The following is a 19,677-nucleotide window of genomic DNA, read 5'->3' on the forward strand; positions in this document are numbered from 1 at the left end:
CATCATCATCATCATCATCATCATCATCAGGTCACTTCAGCTTCGTCTCTGCTGCTGCAGGATGTTTCTGTTCGAAACATCAACTAATCCAGTGTGATCATGAAAACTTTACTGACTGAACACGTTCAGGTTTCTCTCAGAGTCATTAAACAATAAAAAGATTAAATCAAGATAATATGATGATCCTTCATAACTATCAGCCAACACTGAACTACAACAGAAATCCACTGTCGTGTCTGTGATGATCGGATCCTGAAGGAAGTTTCCAGATGTGCTAAAGAACATCTGGCAGGAATGATGTAGAAACATCAGGATCTGTATATAAACTACAGACACATCTGGACTGGTTTGTGACCATGGATCCATGTTTGTAGTGAACAAACTCCATCTGTGTCTGGAGCATTCCCACTTCATTCAAACCCAACAGTGACCACCTGGCAACACCATAGCAACCGTTCAGCAACAACCCCAGCCATATCAACAGCATAGCAACCGTTCAGCAACAACCTCAGCCATATCAACACCATAGCAACCGTTCAGCAACAACCCCAGCCATATCAACACCATAGCAACCGTTCAGCAACAACCCCAGCCATATCAACACCATAGCAACCGTTCATCAACAACCCCAGCCATATCAACACCATAGCAACCGTTCAGCAACAACCCCAGCCATATCAACACCATAGCAACCGTTCATCAACAACCCCAGCCATATCAACACCATAGCAACCGTTCAGCAACAACCTCAACCATATCAACAGCATAGCAACCGTTCAGCAGCAACCCCAGCCATATCAACACCATAGCAACCATTCAGCAACAACCCCACATAGCAACGCCTCAGTAACCACGTGATAACACTGAGAACTAAGCAGCCTCATTCTCAATAAGGTTGTAATGAGCTGTAATGAGCGTTGCAGCCTGCAGGAGGCGCTGGCAGCTCTTCAGACTGACACTGACTGATCTGTTGAATGATTTGATATGTGAACCTTATTAAATATGAGTATTAAAGTGTAACTCTGCCTCCACTGATGTGAATGTGTTTCTGTGTAAATCCAGATGTTGAACAGCAGCAGAGGATTCACTCTACACTGTAAAAAATGTCCCACCAACATGTTTCCATGAACCAAAAGCTCGTCTTCATTGAAAAATAAAGTTCCTGATGATCAATTAATGAACAGCTTTCATGTTTTTTGGCCGAATTTAAAGGCGTACAATATGGGCAATTTAATTGATATTTTAAATGATGTTCATTTCACTGTTGCTGTGCTTGTGACACATTTACCGTCCTGACACACACACACACACACACACACACACACACACACACACACACACACACACACACACACACACACTGTGTCTCCTGCTGGAGCTCAAGGACTGAAGGACACCGTAAAGCGCAGCTGATAAGCGGCTTTAAACGGTTAATTTGGCCCCGGTGGCCTTCAGCAGGCTGCAGGTAAACGCAGCCGCAGCCCGACTCACTGAGCTCGGTCTCAGCAGAGACGCTCCGGATGCTCTTCAGTCCTCAACATGAGCTTTAACGGAGGAAACATCTCATCATCCGCAGCTTTCTGTCATTTTAGGATTTTAACGCGTCTTTGAATCAGCTGATTTTCATCTTCAAAACACAAAATGTTCCTTTTCAAGAAGACAGGCGGAACTTTATTAGCATCTGTTTAATAACTATGAGTTAACGGTGTGAATGTGTGTTTTACTTTGTGAATAAGACCGAGTTCCACCTGTTTCCATCCAGTTTTACGCGGAGTCTTTTGCGTAAAGTGCGCAGCGGCGCCCTGGAGCTCCACAGCACAGTCTGGTAGAGTCTCCGGGACACCGTGATGAGACTGCAGTGCGGGGACCAGAGTCCTGCCCGGCCTTCATGAGAGGCCGCTGGCCGCGCTGCTGTGGCTCGGACCGGGACGGAGCGGAGGAGCCGCGGCGGAGATGTCGGCCAACCTGAGCGCGGCGGAGGCGGAGGAGGCGGCGGCGGCGGCGGCAGGACACAACGTGCCGGCCCTGGTGTTCGGGGTGCTGCTGATCGTGGTGATCATCTGCGGGAACCTGCTGGTGTGTCTGAGCGTGTTCACCGAGAAGGCTCTGAAGACCACAACCAACTACTTCATCGTCAGTCTGGCGGTGGCGGATCTGATGCTCGCGGTGCTCGTGCTGCCGCTCTTCGTCTACTCAGAGGTGAGACCGACCGGACCGGACCCGACCGTCTGAGAGAAACTAGTTTACCTGTTAAAGGTTCGGTTCAGGTGTCAAATCTGAACAAAAAACCCTTAAAACAGCTTTAATCAAACCTGAAAAACACTTAATATTAATCTGCAGATCACTGAAAATACAATTTAGAAACACTTAAACTAATGAAGTCACATTAAAGAAGTTGATGGGATGGCATATAGACAGCGCGCCACTTTTAAGGACACTGTCGTGTCATTTAACGCTGTTGGTTTGTTTAGTCATAAAAAAACATTTGGTTGTGTTAAAATGCGGTAAAAATGTCCCGTTAACGACACTAAAATGCCCCACGTGACGGTCTCAATAAACTATCAAACCAGCCTCCTAATGAGGAAAATTCACCTTATAAAATAAAAGAAAGTCACATTATACAGACGTCATTTCAAACATAAGGGAGTGAAATGACACGCGACCAATGAAATGAATATTCATACATGTTATTACATCATTATGTTGATTCAGATTATGAGATTGTATAAAAACACAAAGATGTTGCTGCTGCAGAAAGAAACACTGGACTGAACCCACAGTTAAGATCTTTATTGACCCACAAGAGGAAATTCTTTACACTTCTATATATTCTATAAGTTCTATATATTCTATAATACAATAAAATCATTAAAAGTGCTCAGAAAAAAGCAACAATACGAACAGGAAAGCGATAAAGTACCAAGAATGAACACTTGAAAATAAAGTGTGATGATTAAACTTAAACAAACAAGTAAACCCAGTAATAAACAGATGAAATATATAAATGAAATAAATAAAATGTTAACAGATGACAGATTGTCAGTCTGTAGCGGTATATACACATATAATACATTGTTCATAATGTAGTTATAAGCAGTTATAAGGACATTTGAAGTGTTTATTACTGTGCAGAAGACATATATTACATATTTTATATCATTTTATTACAGCTGTCATACTATCTTTCATTATCTGTGTATGAACCAGCATCCAGGACTAATTAAATTTGCTTACAATCGCAACAATTAACACTTATAAAAGAGCTTATGTCTGCTTACAGCTGTATTATAGTGTGTTACAGTATGAAACATTGATTAAATGTTTATAAATGATAAATAGTGAGGAGTTACTGAGATCAGGACAGGAAGTTAGTTTTTGTGAGATTTTTATGGACTTCAAAGCAGCTGTTATGTATATTTCTATAATAATGTCTGATGTGTCAGTGTGTAACGTGTTGGTGATGAACCTACAGAGAATCATCAGAGACTCTGCAGCTCCTCTCGGCTTTACGGAGCTTTATAGTGAGTTTCAGCTCATTGTTTATCTGTCCGGCTGCAACTTTACTGTTCTGGTTCACTCTCAGCGTCTCATAGCGTCGTTTTCAGAGAAAAAGCTGTAAAAAGCTGCTGAACACTACCTGCTAACAGTTAGCTGTAGAGTAGCTGGTGAACATAGTGGAGCATTTAGCAGCTAAAGAGCCAGATATTTCCCTCAGGAGTTGGTAGAGAGTAAAAACAGAGCTAAAAGAGAAACACGACTCCACATGAATGATCATGTTGCTCCGTAACTGCTGGATGTGGAAATAAACAACTGTTTGCTAACATGTTAGCCACAAGTACTTTATAAGATGATAATATGACAGAAGTAGTTTTTACAGACTATTCTGCTGAAAACAAGTTCAGGCAGCTTTAACCAGATTGAAACTATGAAGGACCAAGACTAGAACCCTGAGGAACCCCACATGTGATTATTGACATTATCAATGGGAGGATCATGTTGCTCCGTAACTGCTGGATGTGGAAATAAACAACTGTTTGCTGACAAGTTCAATATATCAGATGATGAGTCAGAGTTTTATTCACTGCTTGTTTCTGCAGGTTGTGACACTTTAATATAAAGTCAGTTATGAATTCACGTCTATAATAAAGTAACATCGTTTGTAAAGTAAACGCTGGTCGTTATTTTCAGCTAAGTGACCTCTTTTAGGGGTCAGGACCCACAGGTTGGGAAACATTGGTTTAAAGGATCAGTTCCATGTTTTTACAGACGCAGCTTCAGTCTTGAGTCAGGAACTTAACAACAAAACCATTTGAGGCTTTCTACCATATCACATGGTCTTCACTGAGCACGCTCAGTTGTACTGGAGCTGTAAACAGTCAAACCACTGTCACAGCTGACAGAACAGTCAAACTGAGGGATCTCTGGTGGCATTTATTTATTTATTTATTTATGTAATTCTATTAAATACAGTGTATTTATTCTATCGTCTAGTATAGTCTAGAAGGAGGATGTCCAACTTTAGATAGAATTAGATTCAACCTGTCAACGGGGCAAACCAAACCCAGCAGCCTTCATTTATTCATTCGGGGTTCAGGTCTTTGAAACATTCAGTGTAACGAGGTCAGAACCAAGTTCGGCAGCTTTCGGTGTCACTCGTAGTGATCCAGACCTGCCGGACCTGGACGGGATGCTTGGAGAACCACTTTGGCGACTTTGATGTGCCGTTCATATAATGAATTATTATACATAATTTGCATCATCTGCACGCATGCAGCAGTCAGACAGACAGATAAGTGATAGAAGCTCTGATATGAAAACTCTTGACACCAATAACAGATTGTTTACATAAACAGGCTACACGCTAACCTCCCATGACTGCTGCATTATATAGTTTCTGTTGTTTACACCTCCACAATAATCAAACTTTAAGCCAATTAGATTTTTGAAAACATGATTTTGATCATCTAGACTTGAGTGCTGCTCCGTCGAACATCACCAGCTTTTTGCATAGAGTGACAGATCATATCAGCGTCCTTTGATGTCAGAATGCGTAACCTGCTATCCAGAAAAGCGTACAGGTACATGTTTTCAGTCTCAGGAGAGTAGTTCTGTGTAAGGCAGACGCTACTGAGCATGTGCAGGAACGCGGTTCTGTTTACAGCTTCACCAGCTTGTTGTGCTACGGATCACAACTTCTGGACTTCTGTGCTGAAGCTCTTTGAGAAATGTATAATATCCAACGTCAAGAGACAAACTAACGTGACCAAACTCTTCATGAAGAGTCACTTTAGTTGTTTAGAAACGGCTTCAAAGATTAATAACAGTGATTTTCAGTCTCAGGAGAGTAGTTCTGTGTAAGGGAGACGCTACTGAGCATGTGCAGGAACGCGGTTCTGTTTACAGCTTCACTAGCTTGTTGTGCTACATATATATTATCAATCAATCAATCAGTTTTTATTTATATAGCGCCAAATCACAGCAAAAGTCATCTCGGGGCATTTTTCACATAGAGCAGGTCAAGACCGTATATATATCTCAAAGAACTTGAGAACAAAGACAAGCCTTTCATTCAAATTAATTAATCTATACATATAAATATATATTAAATATATATTTGTAAAATATTAAAGGGTATTACTGATGTGTTTTCATCTGTCTGTTGGACTAATTATTAACTAATTATTATAAATAACATGTCATCAGACCTGTTTGATGGTGGTGCAATATTAAACAATCGGCCAAAATAAAACAAAGCTTAAAATTAAGTTCAGTCAGCAACTGTTTCTTCATACATGGAGCCTTGATAGAGTGAACTAGACTGCCTAAAACTGGCAAACCGGTTCTGATGTATCAGACGAAGACGCAGGTGATTCAGACGCAACAAACCCCTGAAACTCCCTGCAGGAACATCAGAGGAAACTCTGTGCAGTTGATTAAAGGGAAGAGGTCAAAGATCAGCCGTAACTCACCGACTCCGTGTCATAACCTTAATCTGTCTCAGGCCAGAGTCGGTCAGGATCAACCAGCTGGTTAATCAAACCAGGACGCTGAGCTGCACGTTATTAGTGACTCTTCGTGAAGACTTTGGTCACGTTAGTATGTTTAGAAACGGCTTCAAAAGACTAATAACAGTGATTTTCAGTCTCCAGAGAGTAGTTCTGTGTAAGGGAGACGCTACTGAGCATGTGCAGGTTCTGTTTACAGCTTCACCAGCTTGTTGTGCTGCATATATATTATATATTTCTCAATATTAATTTCTCAAAGAACTTGAGTACAAAGAACGTCCACAGAACTACTCTCCGGAGACTGAAAACCTGATCAATGTTATTGGTCTTTGTTTAAATTTAAAGTACAGGCTGGTTAAACGGAACATTTGTCTTTTGCTTGTTGTTCTCTGAGCTCTGATGGACAAACACAAACACAATCTGTACATTCCTCCTGAGGTCAGCTGGGGGTTCCGGGGTCAGAGGTCATCTGAGGGGCCCCACAATGGATTTTAGGATAACAATGAAAACAAGTGTTTGTCAATTAGTGTTCACTCCTTTTTTTTCTTCTTTGTGTCTGTTTATTTGTCCATTCATCATGTTTTCCTGAAGTTTCCTCCTCACAGTTTATCAGTCTGCGTGTTCTGTAATATATATACAAATATTTAACCACACAAACTAAACGGACGGATCAGCTGACTCATATTTCAGCCTCAGGGAAAGCTGTTATACCACAATGACTGAATACTCCACTACAAGTAAAAGATCTCAAAATGTACATAAGAAAAAGTTTCAAAGTAAATCTACTCATGCATTTAAAGGTCACATCGTTCCTCCGCTGTGAGAAACGTATTCATGGTTTTAATTCATCCTGCAGACTGAACGAGCTCCATGAAGAACCTGTAAAACAAAAAAACCTCCAACTGATCTGTTTAAAACTGCTTCAACTGTTACAGGATTAACTGACATTTTAGTTGCTTATTTCACTTGTTTTTAAATTAGTTTTAAAACATTTAAAACAAAACTTAAAACTCGTTTTCTCTTTTATAAAAATGCTTTTACTTAAACACTTTTACAGGATTAATTGTCATTTGATTTACTATTAATTTTGCTTGTTTTTGTCTTTTTTTTAAATACTTCCTGTTATGTTTTTAATGTTTACAGCTTCTTGTTTATCTCTTGTTTATCATGTTTTGCTTCTTTTTGTATTTAACCTGCTATTATTATGATTTAAACATGAGACACAAGACGTCATATTTTATTCAGATGATCAAATGTTTTGTAGAATCTTACAGCTGTCAGATAAATGTAGTGGAGTAGTAGTAATGAGGTGGACAAAATATTAGAAACACCTTTCAGTATAAAGCAGTCGACCAGCAGCTACAACCTCAATAATAAACATAAAGTAGAATAATCACCGTTCTGACAACGTCAACACAAACTGAAACTGTAAAAGCTCGTTTGCTCGTTATTATTGATGAGTGTGAGCGAACTCGGCGTCTCTGTGGTTCAGTTCCAGGACGGCGTTTGGACCCTCAGCACCACCATCTGTGACGCTTTGATGACCATGGACGTGATGCTGTGCACCGCCTCCATCTTCAACCTCTGCGCCATCAGCGTCGACAGGTCAGTGCTCACCTGCACAGGTGCACAGAATACACCACGAACCCTACTTTTATACTAAAATAACAGCTTTTATTAGGTGATACTGGTGGAACCATGTTACAAAACAGACTGATGAATGATTCTGGTTGTCTGACAGCTTTATATTTGACACTTGAACACCAGAAACAGCAGGATCAGTCTGGTTTGACTCGTTTCTAAAACGTGTGTGCTGATGAAGCTGATGAAGCTGATGAAGCTGAAGAAGACGTCTGGTAGAGTTTCAGTCTTGAGAGGTTCAGTGTGTAATGTTCTGAACTGCAGTCTGATACAGACAGAAGAACAATCAACTTGTTCTTGTTCTCTTAAATGGTCCAATGGATCTGAATTTGTGAGTGTAATTGATCTATCGATCTGTTCTTGAGACCTTTCAGAGACCTTTATGAAAATATGATTTAATGTTTCTTCTTCCGATCTAAAACTAAAAAACAAAACATTTTAAGATTTACGTTCCTTATAAAAAGAAAGTAAGATGTTATTGTTGGAGTTTAAAGTTCATATCTTCATCCAGAACACCTAAAACCAGAACTGGAGACTTGGACTCTTCTGCTGTAAGACTTGAATCACGTACTTCTGTTAGTACACTATGTACGCTGTATATTACTGGCGTAGTGCGTGAAATTTACAGGGTAGTGTCGTCTCAAATCAAACACAGCCGTTGTGCGCTTACCGGAAATGACGATCACAAACTAGCATTAGCTAGCGTTAGCATTCACGTTATCGTTCGCGCTACCAAATCATTACAGACCGCTAAATTAACCCAAAAAACATCCTGATGGCTTAAATCTGACAACAGTATAGTGGTGCTTAGTGCTAAAAAACACATGTATAACTTACATTTGTATAATGTGGCGATGTTCACCGTAGTTACAACATACCGTTCCGCCACGTAGCCAAGATGGCGACCATTGAGGGCGAGAAGCGTCCGTAGTGCCACACTCAACTTTTTGACCGTTGTGAGTGCATCATCCAGGTTCTCACAGTGCGTTTCTCTGTACTTCTCAGTGTGAACGCACTTATGCACTCAAAATGTTCAGTGTAAGGACGTATTGATCCTCTCGGAGCTGCCAAACTGTCATCAATAATTAACAACATAATGAGGACACGCACAACGTCTCCGTAACGTAACGCAAACGCTCAGCTGCTGCACCTCGAATTAATTATACATATACTATACATATAAATGAATCTGTGACAATATTCTGATACACAAATGATTTCTGTACGTTATCTGCTAACTTTTTGAATTGCAAGTCACATCTGAAACACTTGAAACCTGAAACAGATCTGCCTAAAACCGGCCCGGTTCTGATGTATCAGCAGATCCGCTTTAGTCGAGGTGTAGAGACGAAGACGCAGGTGATTCAGACGCAACAAACCCCTGAAACTCCTGCAGGAACATCAGAGGAAACTCTGTGCAGTTGATTAAAGGGAAGAGGTCAAAGATCAGTCGTAACTCACCGACTCCGTGTCATAACCTTAATCTGTCTCAGGCCGGAGTCGGTCAGGATCAACCAGCTGGTTAATCAAACCAGGACGCCTCGCTGCGGGTCGTCAGGGTCACGCTGTCACAGTTCGCTCTCTGGAAATATGACGACGACCTTTAGTGTTTCCTGTAAAAAGCTCCAAAAGAAGAAAAATCAGAGCAGACAGAACAATTTAAAGCCCCAAATGAAGGACGCGTCTGCGATGATGAACTGCGCTGACGGTCGCTCGCCCTCGTTAGTTTGACTCAATGAGATTATCTGAACCTTCGGCTGATGTTGAAGGATGAAATCTGATGTTCTTACTCCAGGAAATATGATTACATGAGAGACTGATGGCGGCAGTGAAGCTAACGTGGACGGATGGTGATGAGCTGAAGCTTTTTGAAGCAGTTAGAGGTTTAACTGCAGGACAGAGTCTGAATAATTTACCAGACGGGGGCCGGAAACAGATCCTGGAGGTCTGCAGAGAGTCCACCTGCTGCTGACCTGCTGTCAGTCATGGATGGATTACTGAACTGAACTGGGTCCCAGGGGCCGGGGTCTGTCCTGATCCTGATCTCCGTCCTTTAATATCGAGCATCTGTCAAACAAGTCTGATCTTTATTTTGTTTCATGATACAGCTGCAGACACAGTAAGACTATATTCAAATGGTTCACTTCAGAACAACTTTGCTTCCGTTTCCTGTTTGGTTTCATGTCTCACCAGAACCTGAAGCAACACGGAAACAACTTTTGGAAGCGATTCATGTAAAAATCAGGTTTATTTGTACAGACGTCGGAGTCCGACTGTGATAAACGTCTTTTTGTGAATCTCGCTGACAAACCTGGAGAAAATAAAGTCATAGAAATCTGTAAATCTAGAATAGAATTTAAAATCCTTCTCCTAACTTACAAAGCCCTTAATGGTCAGACACCATCATATCTTAAAGAGCTCATAATACCGTATTATCCCACTAGAACACTGTGCTCCCAGTATGCAGCTTACTGGTGGTTCCTACAGTCTTTAAAAGTAGAATGGGAGGCAGAGCCTTCAGCTATCAGGCTCCTCTTCTATGGAACCATCTACCGGATTCAGTCCGGGGTGCAGACACCCTCTCTATGTTTAAGAGTAGGCTTAAAACTTTCCTTTTTGATAAAGCTTATAGTTAGGGCCGACCAGGCTCGCCTTGGATCAGCCCTTAGTTATGCTGCTATAGGCCTAGACTGCTGGGGGACTTCCCATGATGCACTGAGCTCCTCTCTCCTCCTCCTCCTCTCCATCTGTATGCATTCATGTAACATCAATGCATGTCACTAACTTTGCTTCTTCCCCGGAGTTTTTTGTGCTTTCTCATCTCACAGGAGACCCTGGGTTCTGGGCTGAACCTTTGCGGTCCTGTTGGCGTCCTTCCCTGGCTACTGCTGCTGTTGATACATATACTTATTTTTATTGTTATGATTGTTGTTATTCTGCCCCCCTCTTTCCCTCTTTCTTTCTCTCTCTCAACCCAACCGGTCAAAGCAGATGGCCGCCCACCAAGAGCCGGGTTCTGCTTGAGGTTTCTACCCGTTAGAGGGGAGTTTTTCCTGCTGCTGATGGGGGATTGTCGGGTCTCTGTAAATTAAAGAGTTCAGTTTAGACCTGCTCTATGTGAAAAGTACCCTGAGATGACTTTTGTTGTGATTTGGTGCTATATAAATAAAAACTGATTGATTGATTGATTGATTGATTGATCCTGACACGTTTATAGGAAACACATCAGTTCAAATAAACCAGAATAATATTCAGTCATTATTAATTATTGTGAATGAAACTTCTCCATGAATTGTAAAAACTCTCTGATGTGTTGCAGGTTCATCGCCGTGTTGATTCCTCTCAACTACAACAGGAAGCACGTGGACACGCGGCAGATGGTCCTGCTGTCGGCCACCTGGATCCTCGCCCTGGCCGTGGCCTCGCCCGTCATATTCGGCATCAACAACGTGCCGGGCCGCGACCCCACCGAGTGCAAACTGGAGAACGACGACTACGTGCTGTACTCGTCCGTGTGCTCCTTCTTCATCCCGTGTCCCATCATGCTGCTGCTGTACTGCGGCATGTTCCGCGGCCTGCGGCGTTGGGAGGAGGCGAGGAAAGCCAAGCTGAGGAAAAGCATCCAGGCCTGCCGCAAACTGCAGGAGGCCGCCGCCTCGCTGCCGCCGCTGGCCTCGCTGCCGCCGCCCCTGCCGCCCATCATTGAGCGAGAAATGACGGACACTCAGGACGAGCCGTCCACCTTCCCGTCCTCAGACCGGCCCTTCCCCTCGCCAGGGTGCAAAGACGGCCTCGTGAAGACGGTGAGCTTCACAGAGATCAAGTTCAACCCCGACCCTCACAGGAGGAAGACAGCCAAGATCAACAGCCGCGAGAGGAAGGCCATGAAGGTGCTTCCTGTCGTTGTGGGTGAGTTTACTTCCTGTCGGTGACATCACCGCCACCTAAAACTGGATTACCAACAAACTGGGCAACTGGTCCCGGGATTAAAGGGTCCAAACTCCAGCAACACTTGTAATATTAAGAACAAAGTGTGATTTACTGGCGTCTACATGGAGAAATTAAACATTATTAAAGAGTCCAAACTCCAGAAAGACGCAAGCAAAACCCCCCAGAAGCTTTACTGTGTGTCAACAACCAAACATTTGACTCATATCAGAGTCAGATTCCTTGTATGTATGAACATATTTGGCCAATAAAGCTGATTCTGATTCTGTCCTCATGATCAATGTAAACGCCGATCGGTTTCTTCTAACAACATGAACGTGTCTTCAGAGAGGAAACTTTCATTCATCAGACAACAGTCAGCTGTAACGTGAAATAATAAGAATATAAATCTAAAAACTCAAATTTAATACCAACAGTAAAAAGGCTGAAGCTCCTGAACATCAGTGACTAAATAAATAAATAAGAAAATAAAGTAAATGTCATTTCAGTCTAAATAACTGTCTGTGGTTTTATGTGTAAAGCTCAGTGACAGTATGAGGCTGTAACCTGAACATCAGTAAACACCTGCAACACACAGTCTGACACAGTCTGACACAGTCTGACAGTCCTACAGCGTTTTATCAGGAAAAAGGTTCAGGCGGATTTCCAAAAAGCACATTTGGTGACTCCTTATTTTTGTAAACACGTCCTGATTATGACACAATCAAAAAGAAAGTGAGAGAAGGACGACTTGTAGACGCTGCCAACAGCCAGCCAATGGTTGTTCCAGATATTAATGAGGCGTCAAACTGAACATCAAACCAACAACTGATCTGATGGAAACCTGTCAGTGGAGATCAGCTGATATCAGTTCAGCAAAAAGCTGAGCTGTCTATGAGTTGTTAACAGCTCCACCAAATAGTGATTTTTCCCTCTAAACTTCTCACATGCTTTCATTTCAATAAATGTTCAAATGATCCAATATTTCAGCAAAAATCAAAGATTAGAGAAAAAGTCCAAAAACTGAAAACAGATTTGTGTATCAGAACTTTGTTATTTCTTCTTTCCTCTCCCATTAATCATCTCACAACCCCTCAGATTTATCAGCTGACCCTTTGGAGGGCCCCGACCCCTAGGTTGGGAACCACTGGACTAAACTAGCTAACTGTATATAAAGTAGTGTAAACTAGCTCCACCTCCAGCAGCTACAACAGTAACATGCTGCTCTAACACTGATGCTTCACTATTAATAATCTAATGATGTCATATATAATAATATATCAGTCAGAGGGACCAAACCACTACTTTTACTGCAATACTTTAACTACATCAAGCTCATAATACTTATGTACTTTTACTGCAATACTTTAACTACATCAAGCTCATAATACTTATGTACTTTTACTGCAATACTTTAACTACATCAAGCTCATAATACTTATGTACTTTTACTGCAATACTTTAACTACATCAAGCTCATAATACTTATGTACTTTTACTGCAATACTTTAACTACATCAAGCTCATAATACTTATGTACTTTTACTGCAATACTTTAACTACATCAAGCTCATAATACTTATGTACTTTTACTGCAATACTTTAACTACATCAAGCTCATAATACTTATGTACTTTTACTGCAATACTTTAACTACATCAAGCTCATAATACTTATGTACTTTTACTGTAGGAGGGTTTTTCATGCAGGACTTTTACTTGTAATGGAGTATTTTTACGTTGCTATATTAGTACTTTTACTGCAGTAAAGTATCTGAGTACTTCTTCCATCGCTGTCAGTCTCATAATGACATCATTATTCTTACTACAAGTCCGGTTGGAGTTTCGACTCTTTAAGATAATTTTCGTTCTGCTGGAAATCTGAAAGTTTCAATGAAGTTACGTTTAAGTTCAAAACATTTAGTAAGATGTTTTCCATCCACACACTTGCATAAATAGTGATATAATGGGTACCTGAACGCCTCACCTCCACCTCTGATGTCTGTTCAGAGGCTGCAGGTACCTGAACGCCTCACCTCCACCTCTGATGGAGGCACTAACCCATCAGTTAGAAAAGGTCGGCCTATTAATAACCGCCGGTGTTGGTCCTAATGCGTAGAAGTGCTTCCCTTTAGCACACAGCAGCTAATCCTGCAGCTCCTTAATCTTAAATCCAATTATTACGTAAGACTGGGTCAGACATGAGTGTCAGTGTGCAGGTATCCCATGAAGCTCTGCCTCATTAGCTCCTTTGATTCAAGTGGAGGCCGGAGAGTAACGATAACAATAAGAGAGAAATAACTAACTATCATTCTGGTGATTTTTTTTTAAATATTCTTTTTGGGACAGTTGTAAACCTTTATTATAGGGACAGTGGAGAGATGGCAGGCATTGAAGGGTGACATGCAACATGTCTGCATGCGTCTTAAAGGGGACCTATTATGCTCATATCCAGCTCTATATTTTTATTCAAGGACTCCACTAGAGCAGCTTTGCATGATTTCCAGTTAAAAACTCCTTATTTATCTTCTACTGGTCCTTTATGCAGCCCCTCAGTTCAGCCTCTGTCTGAAACAGGCTGTTTTAGCTCCTGTCTCTTTAAGGCCCCGCCTCCCGATGAGCCCACTCTGTTCTGATTGGTCAGCTTCAGTAAGCTTCGTAAACAAACTATGAAAGAATCTATAGTAGCAGGATTTCACAACTTTTTTTGTTTTTTGTTCTTTACGCTAAATGTCAACTTCTGAAATCCATCCGTACATGTTGGAGCTGAATCTAATCCAAAATATGCAAGTTAAAAACGCAAACAATACATGGAACACCTTAGCAACCACCTTAGCAACCAAGGCAATGTAACAGACGGCCGTTTAAGGGCAACAATCTGATGTCAGCTAGTCTGCTAGGTAAAAAAAACCCCACAAACTAAGTGTTCAGAGCAGGTTGAAGCCCTGAGTTTTGACTTGCAGGCAGCATTTTTACATTACTACCTTGTTTAACATCCGACATCAGAACAGGAAATAAACAACAGAAAACCTCTAAAAGCAGAATATGAACCCTTTCACCAGTAGGCTACCAGGGACAATTTAGGTGATTTTCTATATTTTTTCTTCAGTGAACTGATCTGTTAACCAGCGTTGTGTTTGTATCAAGGCTGATATATCTTATTCCCCCGTTGTTGTCCAGAAACTATTGAAACCCCTCAGTGAGTCACATGGCTGGTAGGTAGGTGAAGCTCTGTCTGATTAACTCACCTGATGATGCAGGTGGCTCCTGAGAGGGCCGAATGGTAAACTGGGTACACTGGGAGGTTGGTTTGCCAGCTGGTAGTTAAAGTGGTGGATTGTCAGGTAGGTTGGATGTAAGTTGGAGGCTGCTCAGTAGGAAATTAGATGGTTTGGTGAGTTGTTTCGTGTTTTGAGGACATAAATCATTCAACGTTTAATCAGTTTGAAAATTGCACTTTTCAAAATCCGGATTTCAAAAAAATATAAAATAAATTGTTCAGCCCAACCTGAGAAACATTCTGTTTCTCTTCTAGTCCAGATTATCTCAAGATGTAGTGTGAACAGTAAATGTCACACACATTTGATGGTGGATATTTTTCCAGTCTTTGTGCTAAGCTAAGCTAAGCTAAGCTAAGCTAAGCTAAGCTAAGCTAAACCCTGAACCTGTTTCTGTACTGCTCACAGAGATGAACCTGAATCTGACTGTTCTCTGGGGAAACGAGGGTTTACAGACGTCTTTCTGTCCCTCTGTAGAGGAACTTTTTTTGATCTGTGATTCATGTCCTCGTCCTGCAGGTGCCTTCCTGTTCTGCTGGACTCCCTTCTTTGTCCTCCACACGATGCGAGCTCGCTGTCAGGACTGCTACGTCCCACCGGCGCTGATGAGCGTGGTGACGTGGCTCGGCTACGTCAACAGCGCTCTCAACCCCGTCATCTACACCGTTTTCAACACGGAGTTCAGGAACTTCTTCAAAAAGTTTCTGCACCCCTGCTGCTCCTGAAAATGCCTGAACAGGATGCTGCTGCTGCTGCTCGGACGACTTCTGAATGCACAACTGCAAGAAATGCTTCTGACTGTCAAAGTAGCGTCTTTAGTCTGTATATGTTGCCATTGTTTACTTCCTCTTTTGATTTTCTACATGTGACGACAGCAAAGTTTGTTTGAGCTTCCATGTTTCCTGTGAAGAAGCTTCAGAGGATCAGCAACACGTTATCATCGTACATCACACAGCAGATGAGAGCTGGTTTTATATGTTGAAATTCATCTTTTCAGAATAAATGTTTTCATTAAAATGCAGTCAGAGCAGTGTGTTTGTGGAGCGATGAAGATACAACAGCTGAGATCTGCAGATTAAAGACTGGATCAGTTCATCTCACAGCTTAAAGGATCAATTTGCTGGTTTTCTATCTTTGTCTTCATGTTTGGATCCAAACCAAACATTGAACTGATCTACTAACCAGTGTCGTGTTTGTATCAAAGCTGATATATCTGATTAAAAACACGTCAGTGAGTCACATCGCTGCACTGGGTCACATGTTCCTTCATCATGAAGAGTTTGGTCACGTTAGTTTGTTTAGAAACGGCTCCAAAGACTAATAACAGCATCATGTTTTCAGTCTCTGGAGAGTAGTTCTGTGTAAGACAGACGCTACTGAGCATGTGCAGGAACGCTGTTCTGTTTACAGCTTCACCAGCTTGTTGTGCTGCAGATCAAAACATCTGGACTTTATACTGAAGTTCTTCACAGTGTAAAGATGAAGCAGTTCACTGTTGGTTTGTTGACAATAAGAAAAATACAGAAAATCAGCAGATTGATCCTTGAACAGGGAAAAATGGAAGAAACTTTTCCTGAAAATCATCGCTGGAAAAGAAGCAGCTGGGAAACAGTAATTAAATGTTTTTGAGTGAAATTATTTGTTTTATCATCAGAATTTGATGCATTCGGTCTGATAACATTTGGAAAACCTAAAACAGCTGCATGATTAAATTATTTTAAGTCAGCCAGCTCTGTGGGTCCAAAAACATCCGTGTCCTCTCTTTACAGCCTGTGTTCAGAATCACACACTAACATACTAGTCATACTAAGTATGACTTAATATGAGCTCATTGGACATATTCAACCAACCCACAATGCATTGCGTCTCCTCAGACAGACGGTCCTGGCAAAATATTTAACAACTTTAATTTGATTTCTTAAAAATAAAACTGGAAAACATTACGTTGAATGGAAGAGGTAACGTTTTACATTTGTGATAAACAATTTTCATTCAACTGTAGCTCAGACCGGTAATGTTGTGATCGATACAGTCATGTGATGCAGTCACATGTGAGGAAATAATAGTATTCAATAGAAACATTCAACACGTTAACATTTTTATCAGGAAACATATTTACGGTGCAGCTTTTAATATGCAATTAAGACCAGACATTGGTATTAACTCAATAAGGCAACACAGCTTAATAAATCATAACATTCCAATCAATAAAAACAGTTATGTGCATTAAATTGAAATGACTGAAATGTATTTAATACTTGGTGGAAAAGCTTTTGTTTGCAATGAGCTTCAAGACACTTCCTGTCTGAAGAAACTAATCTCAGTGTTCAGGAGGGATTTTGCTCCATTCTTCAGACAGTCTTCATATGTTGAATCTTTATCTTTGGTTCCTTCCATAAATGTTTTGTTGGGTTCTAGTCAGGTGATCAACTGGACCATTTCAACACCTGTATTGTCTTTCTCTGGAACCAGTCGAGTCTCCTTTGCAGTGTGTTTTGGATCGTTGTCTTGTTAGAAGGTCCATGGCAGCAGATTCTCTGTAGAACATCCTGATACTTGACTCCATTCATCTTCCTTTCTGCTGGTACCATGAGAGGAGAAACGGCTCCAGACCATAAAGCTTCCACCTCTGAACGTCACTGGAGGTGTTTTCAGGATCTTATGCAGCAGACATTTCTCCTCCAAACATGGCACATAGTTTTATTGCCAGAAATTTAAATGTTTGTCTCGTCTGACCACATCTTCCAGTAATCTTCAGGCTTCTCCAGATGTTGTGAAGCAAACTTCAAACGAGCTTCAACATGTCTTCAGTAATGGAGTCTAACGGGGTGATGGTTCATGGAGACTGGTGGTGGAGTCCATTGCCGGTTGTATCTGCTTCTTCCAGGTCTTTCTCGGATCTTTGGCTACTCTTCGGTCTAATTTTCTTCCTGCCCGGTCAGCGGTCTTGTGAGGAGCTCCTGTGCATAACCAGTTGCTGGTGGAGTGTTAATGGTCCCAGTGGTGCTTTACGTGAACGTTTAGGAGTTGAGGAATCAGTCGGTAAACCTGTGTCACCTGCCTCTGATCATCATGAGATGGTTCTTGTGTGACAGCTTGGTAGCAGTGATCTGCGCAGATGTTAAACCTTTTTAAGATTGAAGCACTGACCAGCTGGTCCTAATTAGCAAAGGTGAGAGGACTCATTAGTGGAATCACCTGGTGCAGAGCTTTCCTTACTGCGGGTTCAATACTTTTCACCTGTCAATCCAATTTAATGCACAGAACTTTTTTATTGATTGGAATGTTATGATTTCGTTTGCTGTGTTGCCTTATTGAGTTCATGCTAATGTCTGGTCTGGAAATATGTTTAATCTAAAACAAGTCGACGTGTTGAATATTTACGGTCCTTCAGTGTGAAGAGTCTGCTGGTGATGACAGTATGTAGTCGGCAGTTTGTCAACATGTGACATGAACAGACGCCATCTTTGAGTCGTATATTTACTTCTTCATACATCTATGGGAACACGGAGCGCTGCGCCCTCTGGCTAACGTTAGCTACGAGTCACGGTAAACTTAGTGAAATATTGCGACAACAGTCAGTGTGAGCCAATCAGCAGCCACACAGCAGACATCAAAGCTGCTATAAGTCTTCAAATCTTTTTAACGGAGCAATAATTTCCAAAATGACCACCAGCACACTTATTAGAGGGTCTGAATCTAGAGACTGAGACCAGAATGACTCGTTGGAAACAATGATTGACTCAGTATTTCCAGAGAGAAGTTGAGGCTCTTTGAATGGGAGTCAGTTGGAGCAGCTGGCGGCCGTCGGTGGAACTTTTAAGGTGCTTCAGACTCAAGACGTGAAGCTGCTGATTGGTCGTAAGGTGAGAAGTGACTTCCAGAACCACTGGAGGTCCCCAAAAACAGATTTTGAGCGGGTGGTAAGTGGTTCTTTAAACTACGTCAGAGCCCTGCAGGATCTGGACCGCCACAAAGTCAACTGAAGGTCATTCAAGTCTCAGGATGCAAAGTCTGAGACGAGATGCTTTAAAGCTTCTCAGCAGATTTAATCAGAGTCCAAAGAATGCTGGTCTCTCTGCTGGTCCCTCTGCTGGTCCCTCTGCTGGTCCCTCTGCTGGTCTCTCTGCTGGTCCCTCTGCTGGTCTCTCTGCTGGTCCCTCTGCTGGTCCCTCTGCTGGTCCCTCTGCTGGTCCCTCTGCTGGTCCCTCTGCTGGTCCCTCTGCTGGTTCCTCTGCTGGTCTCTCTGCTGGTTCCTCTGCTGGTCCCTCTGCTGGTCCCTCTGTGATGTTCAGTCAGTGAAATATTAACGGAGACGTTAGAAAACGTTGCAGCTTCTTTTGTAAAAGTTTCCAACATTTACAGTTGAGGCGACGCTGTTGTCCCCTTCACTGTCAGCCAGCAGCGGCGGACATCTGAGCGCCGCCGGGACTGAGACGCAGCAGAATCAAATGTCTGAGGTGATTCGTCAGGAGTTGGTCTGACGGAATCTCAAAATATTTGGATGGATAAAATAAAACCTGAAAGTGATTCATTAATAAATGAACTTATTTAGCAGTTGAGGAGCTGAATGAAGATTTAATGTTCATCAGGATTTAAACTGCCTGAGATGCACTACGAGGCCAAAAGTATGTGGACAGTCAGTCATTACAACCTTCAGTGTGGTGACGAACGAACCCTCAAGGTCCAATTACCAGCCTTTTCTGGAGCTTTCAACCATATCTTACTGCCTTCATCTGCTAAAGGAGTATCATTAAATGTTAAATATAATAATAGAAGGGTAAAAGGGGTAGATTTAAATTAATCAATTAGTTCATCAACAGAAAA

General features: G+C 41.8%; 1 protein-coding gene across 2 annotated transcripts; it reads left to right on the plus strand.

The window, feature by feature from the left end:
* Positions 1-1,329: 1,329 nt before the first annotated feature.
* On the plus strand, positions 1,330-16,020 carry LOC121896807 (D(4) dopamine receptor-like). Of its 2 annotated transcripts, none has more exons than XM_042410834.1 (4): positions 1,330-2,199; positions 7,498-7,610; positions 10,966-11,555; positions 15,370-16,020. In XM_042410834.1, exons 1-4 carry the CDS (start codon positions 1,954-1,956, stop codon positions 15,573-15,575), a joined length of 1,155 nt encoding a protein of 384 aa, XP_042266768.1. In that variant the 5' UTR covers positions 1,330-1,953; the 3' UTR covers positions 15,576-16,020. The 2 variants fall into 2 exon arrangements, with proteins under 2 accessions (XP_042266768.1, XP_042266769.1); XM_042410835.1 differs by lacking the exon at positions 1,330-2,199 and adding an exon at positions 5,686-5,866 and having other exon boundaries at positions 15,370-16,017.
* The last annotated feature ends 3,657 nt before the right edge of the window (positions 16,021-19,677 follow it).

This window comes from Thunnus maccoyii, chromosome 5 (genome assembly GCF_910596095.1).
Source record: "Thunnus maccoyii chromosome 5, fThuMac1.1, whole genome shotgun sequence".
Lineage (NCBI taxonomy): Eukaryota > Metazoa > Chordata > Actinopteri > Scombriformes > Scombridae > Thunnus > Thunnus maccoyii.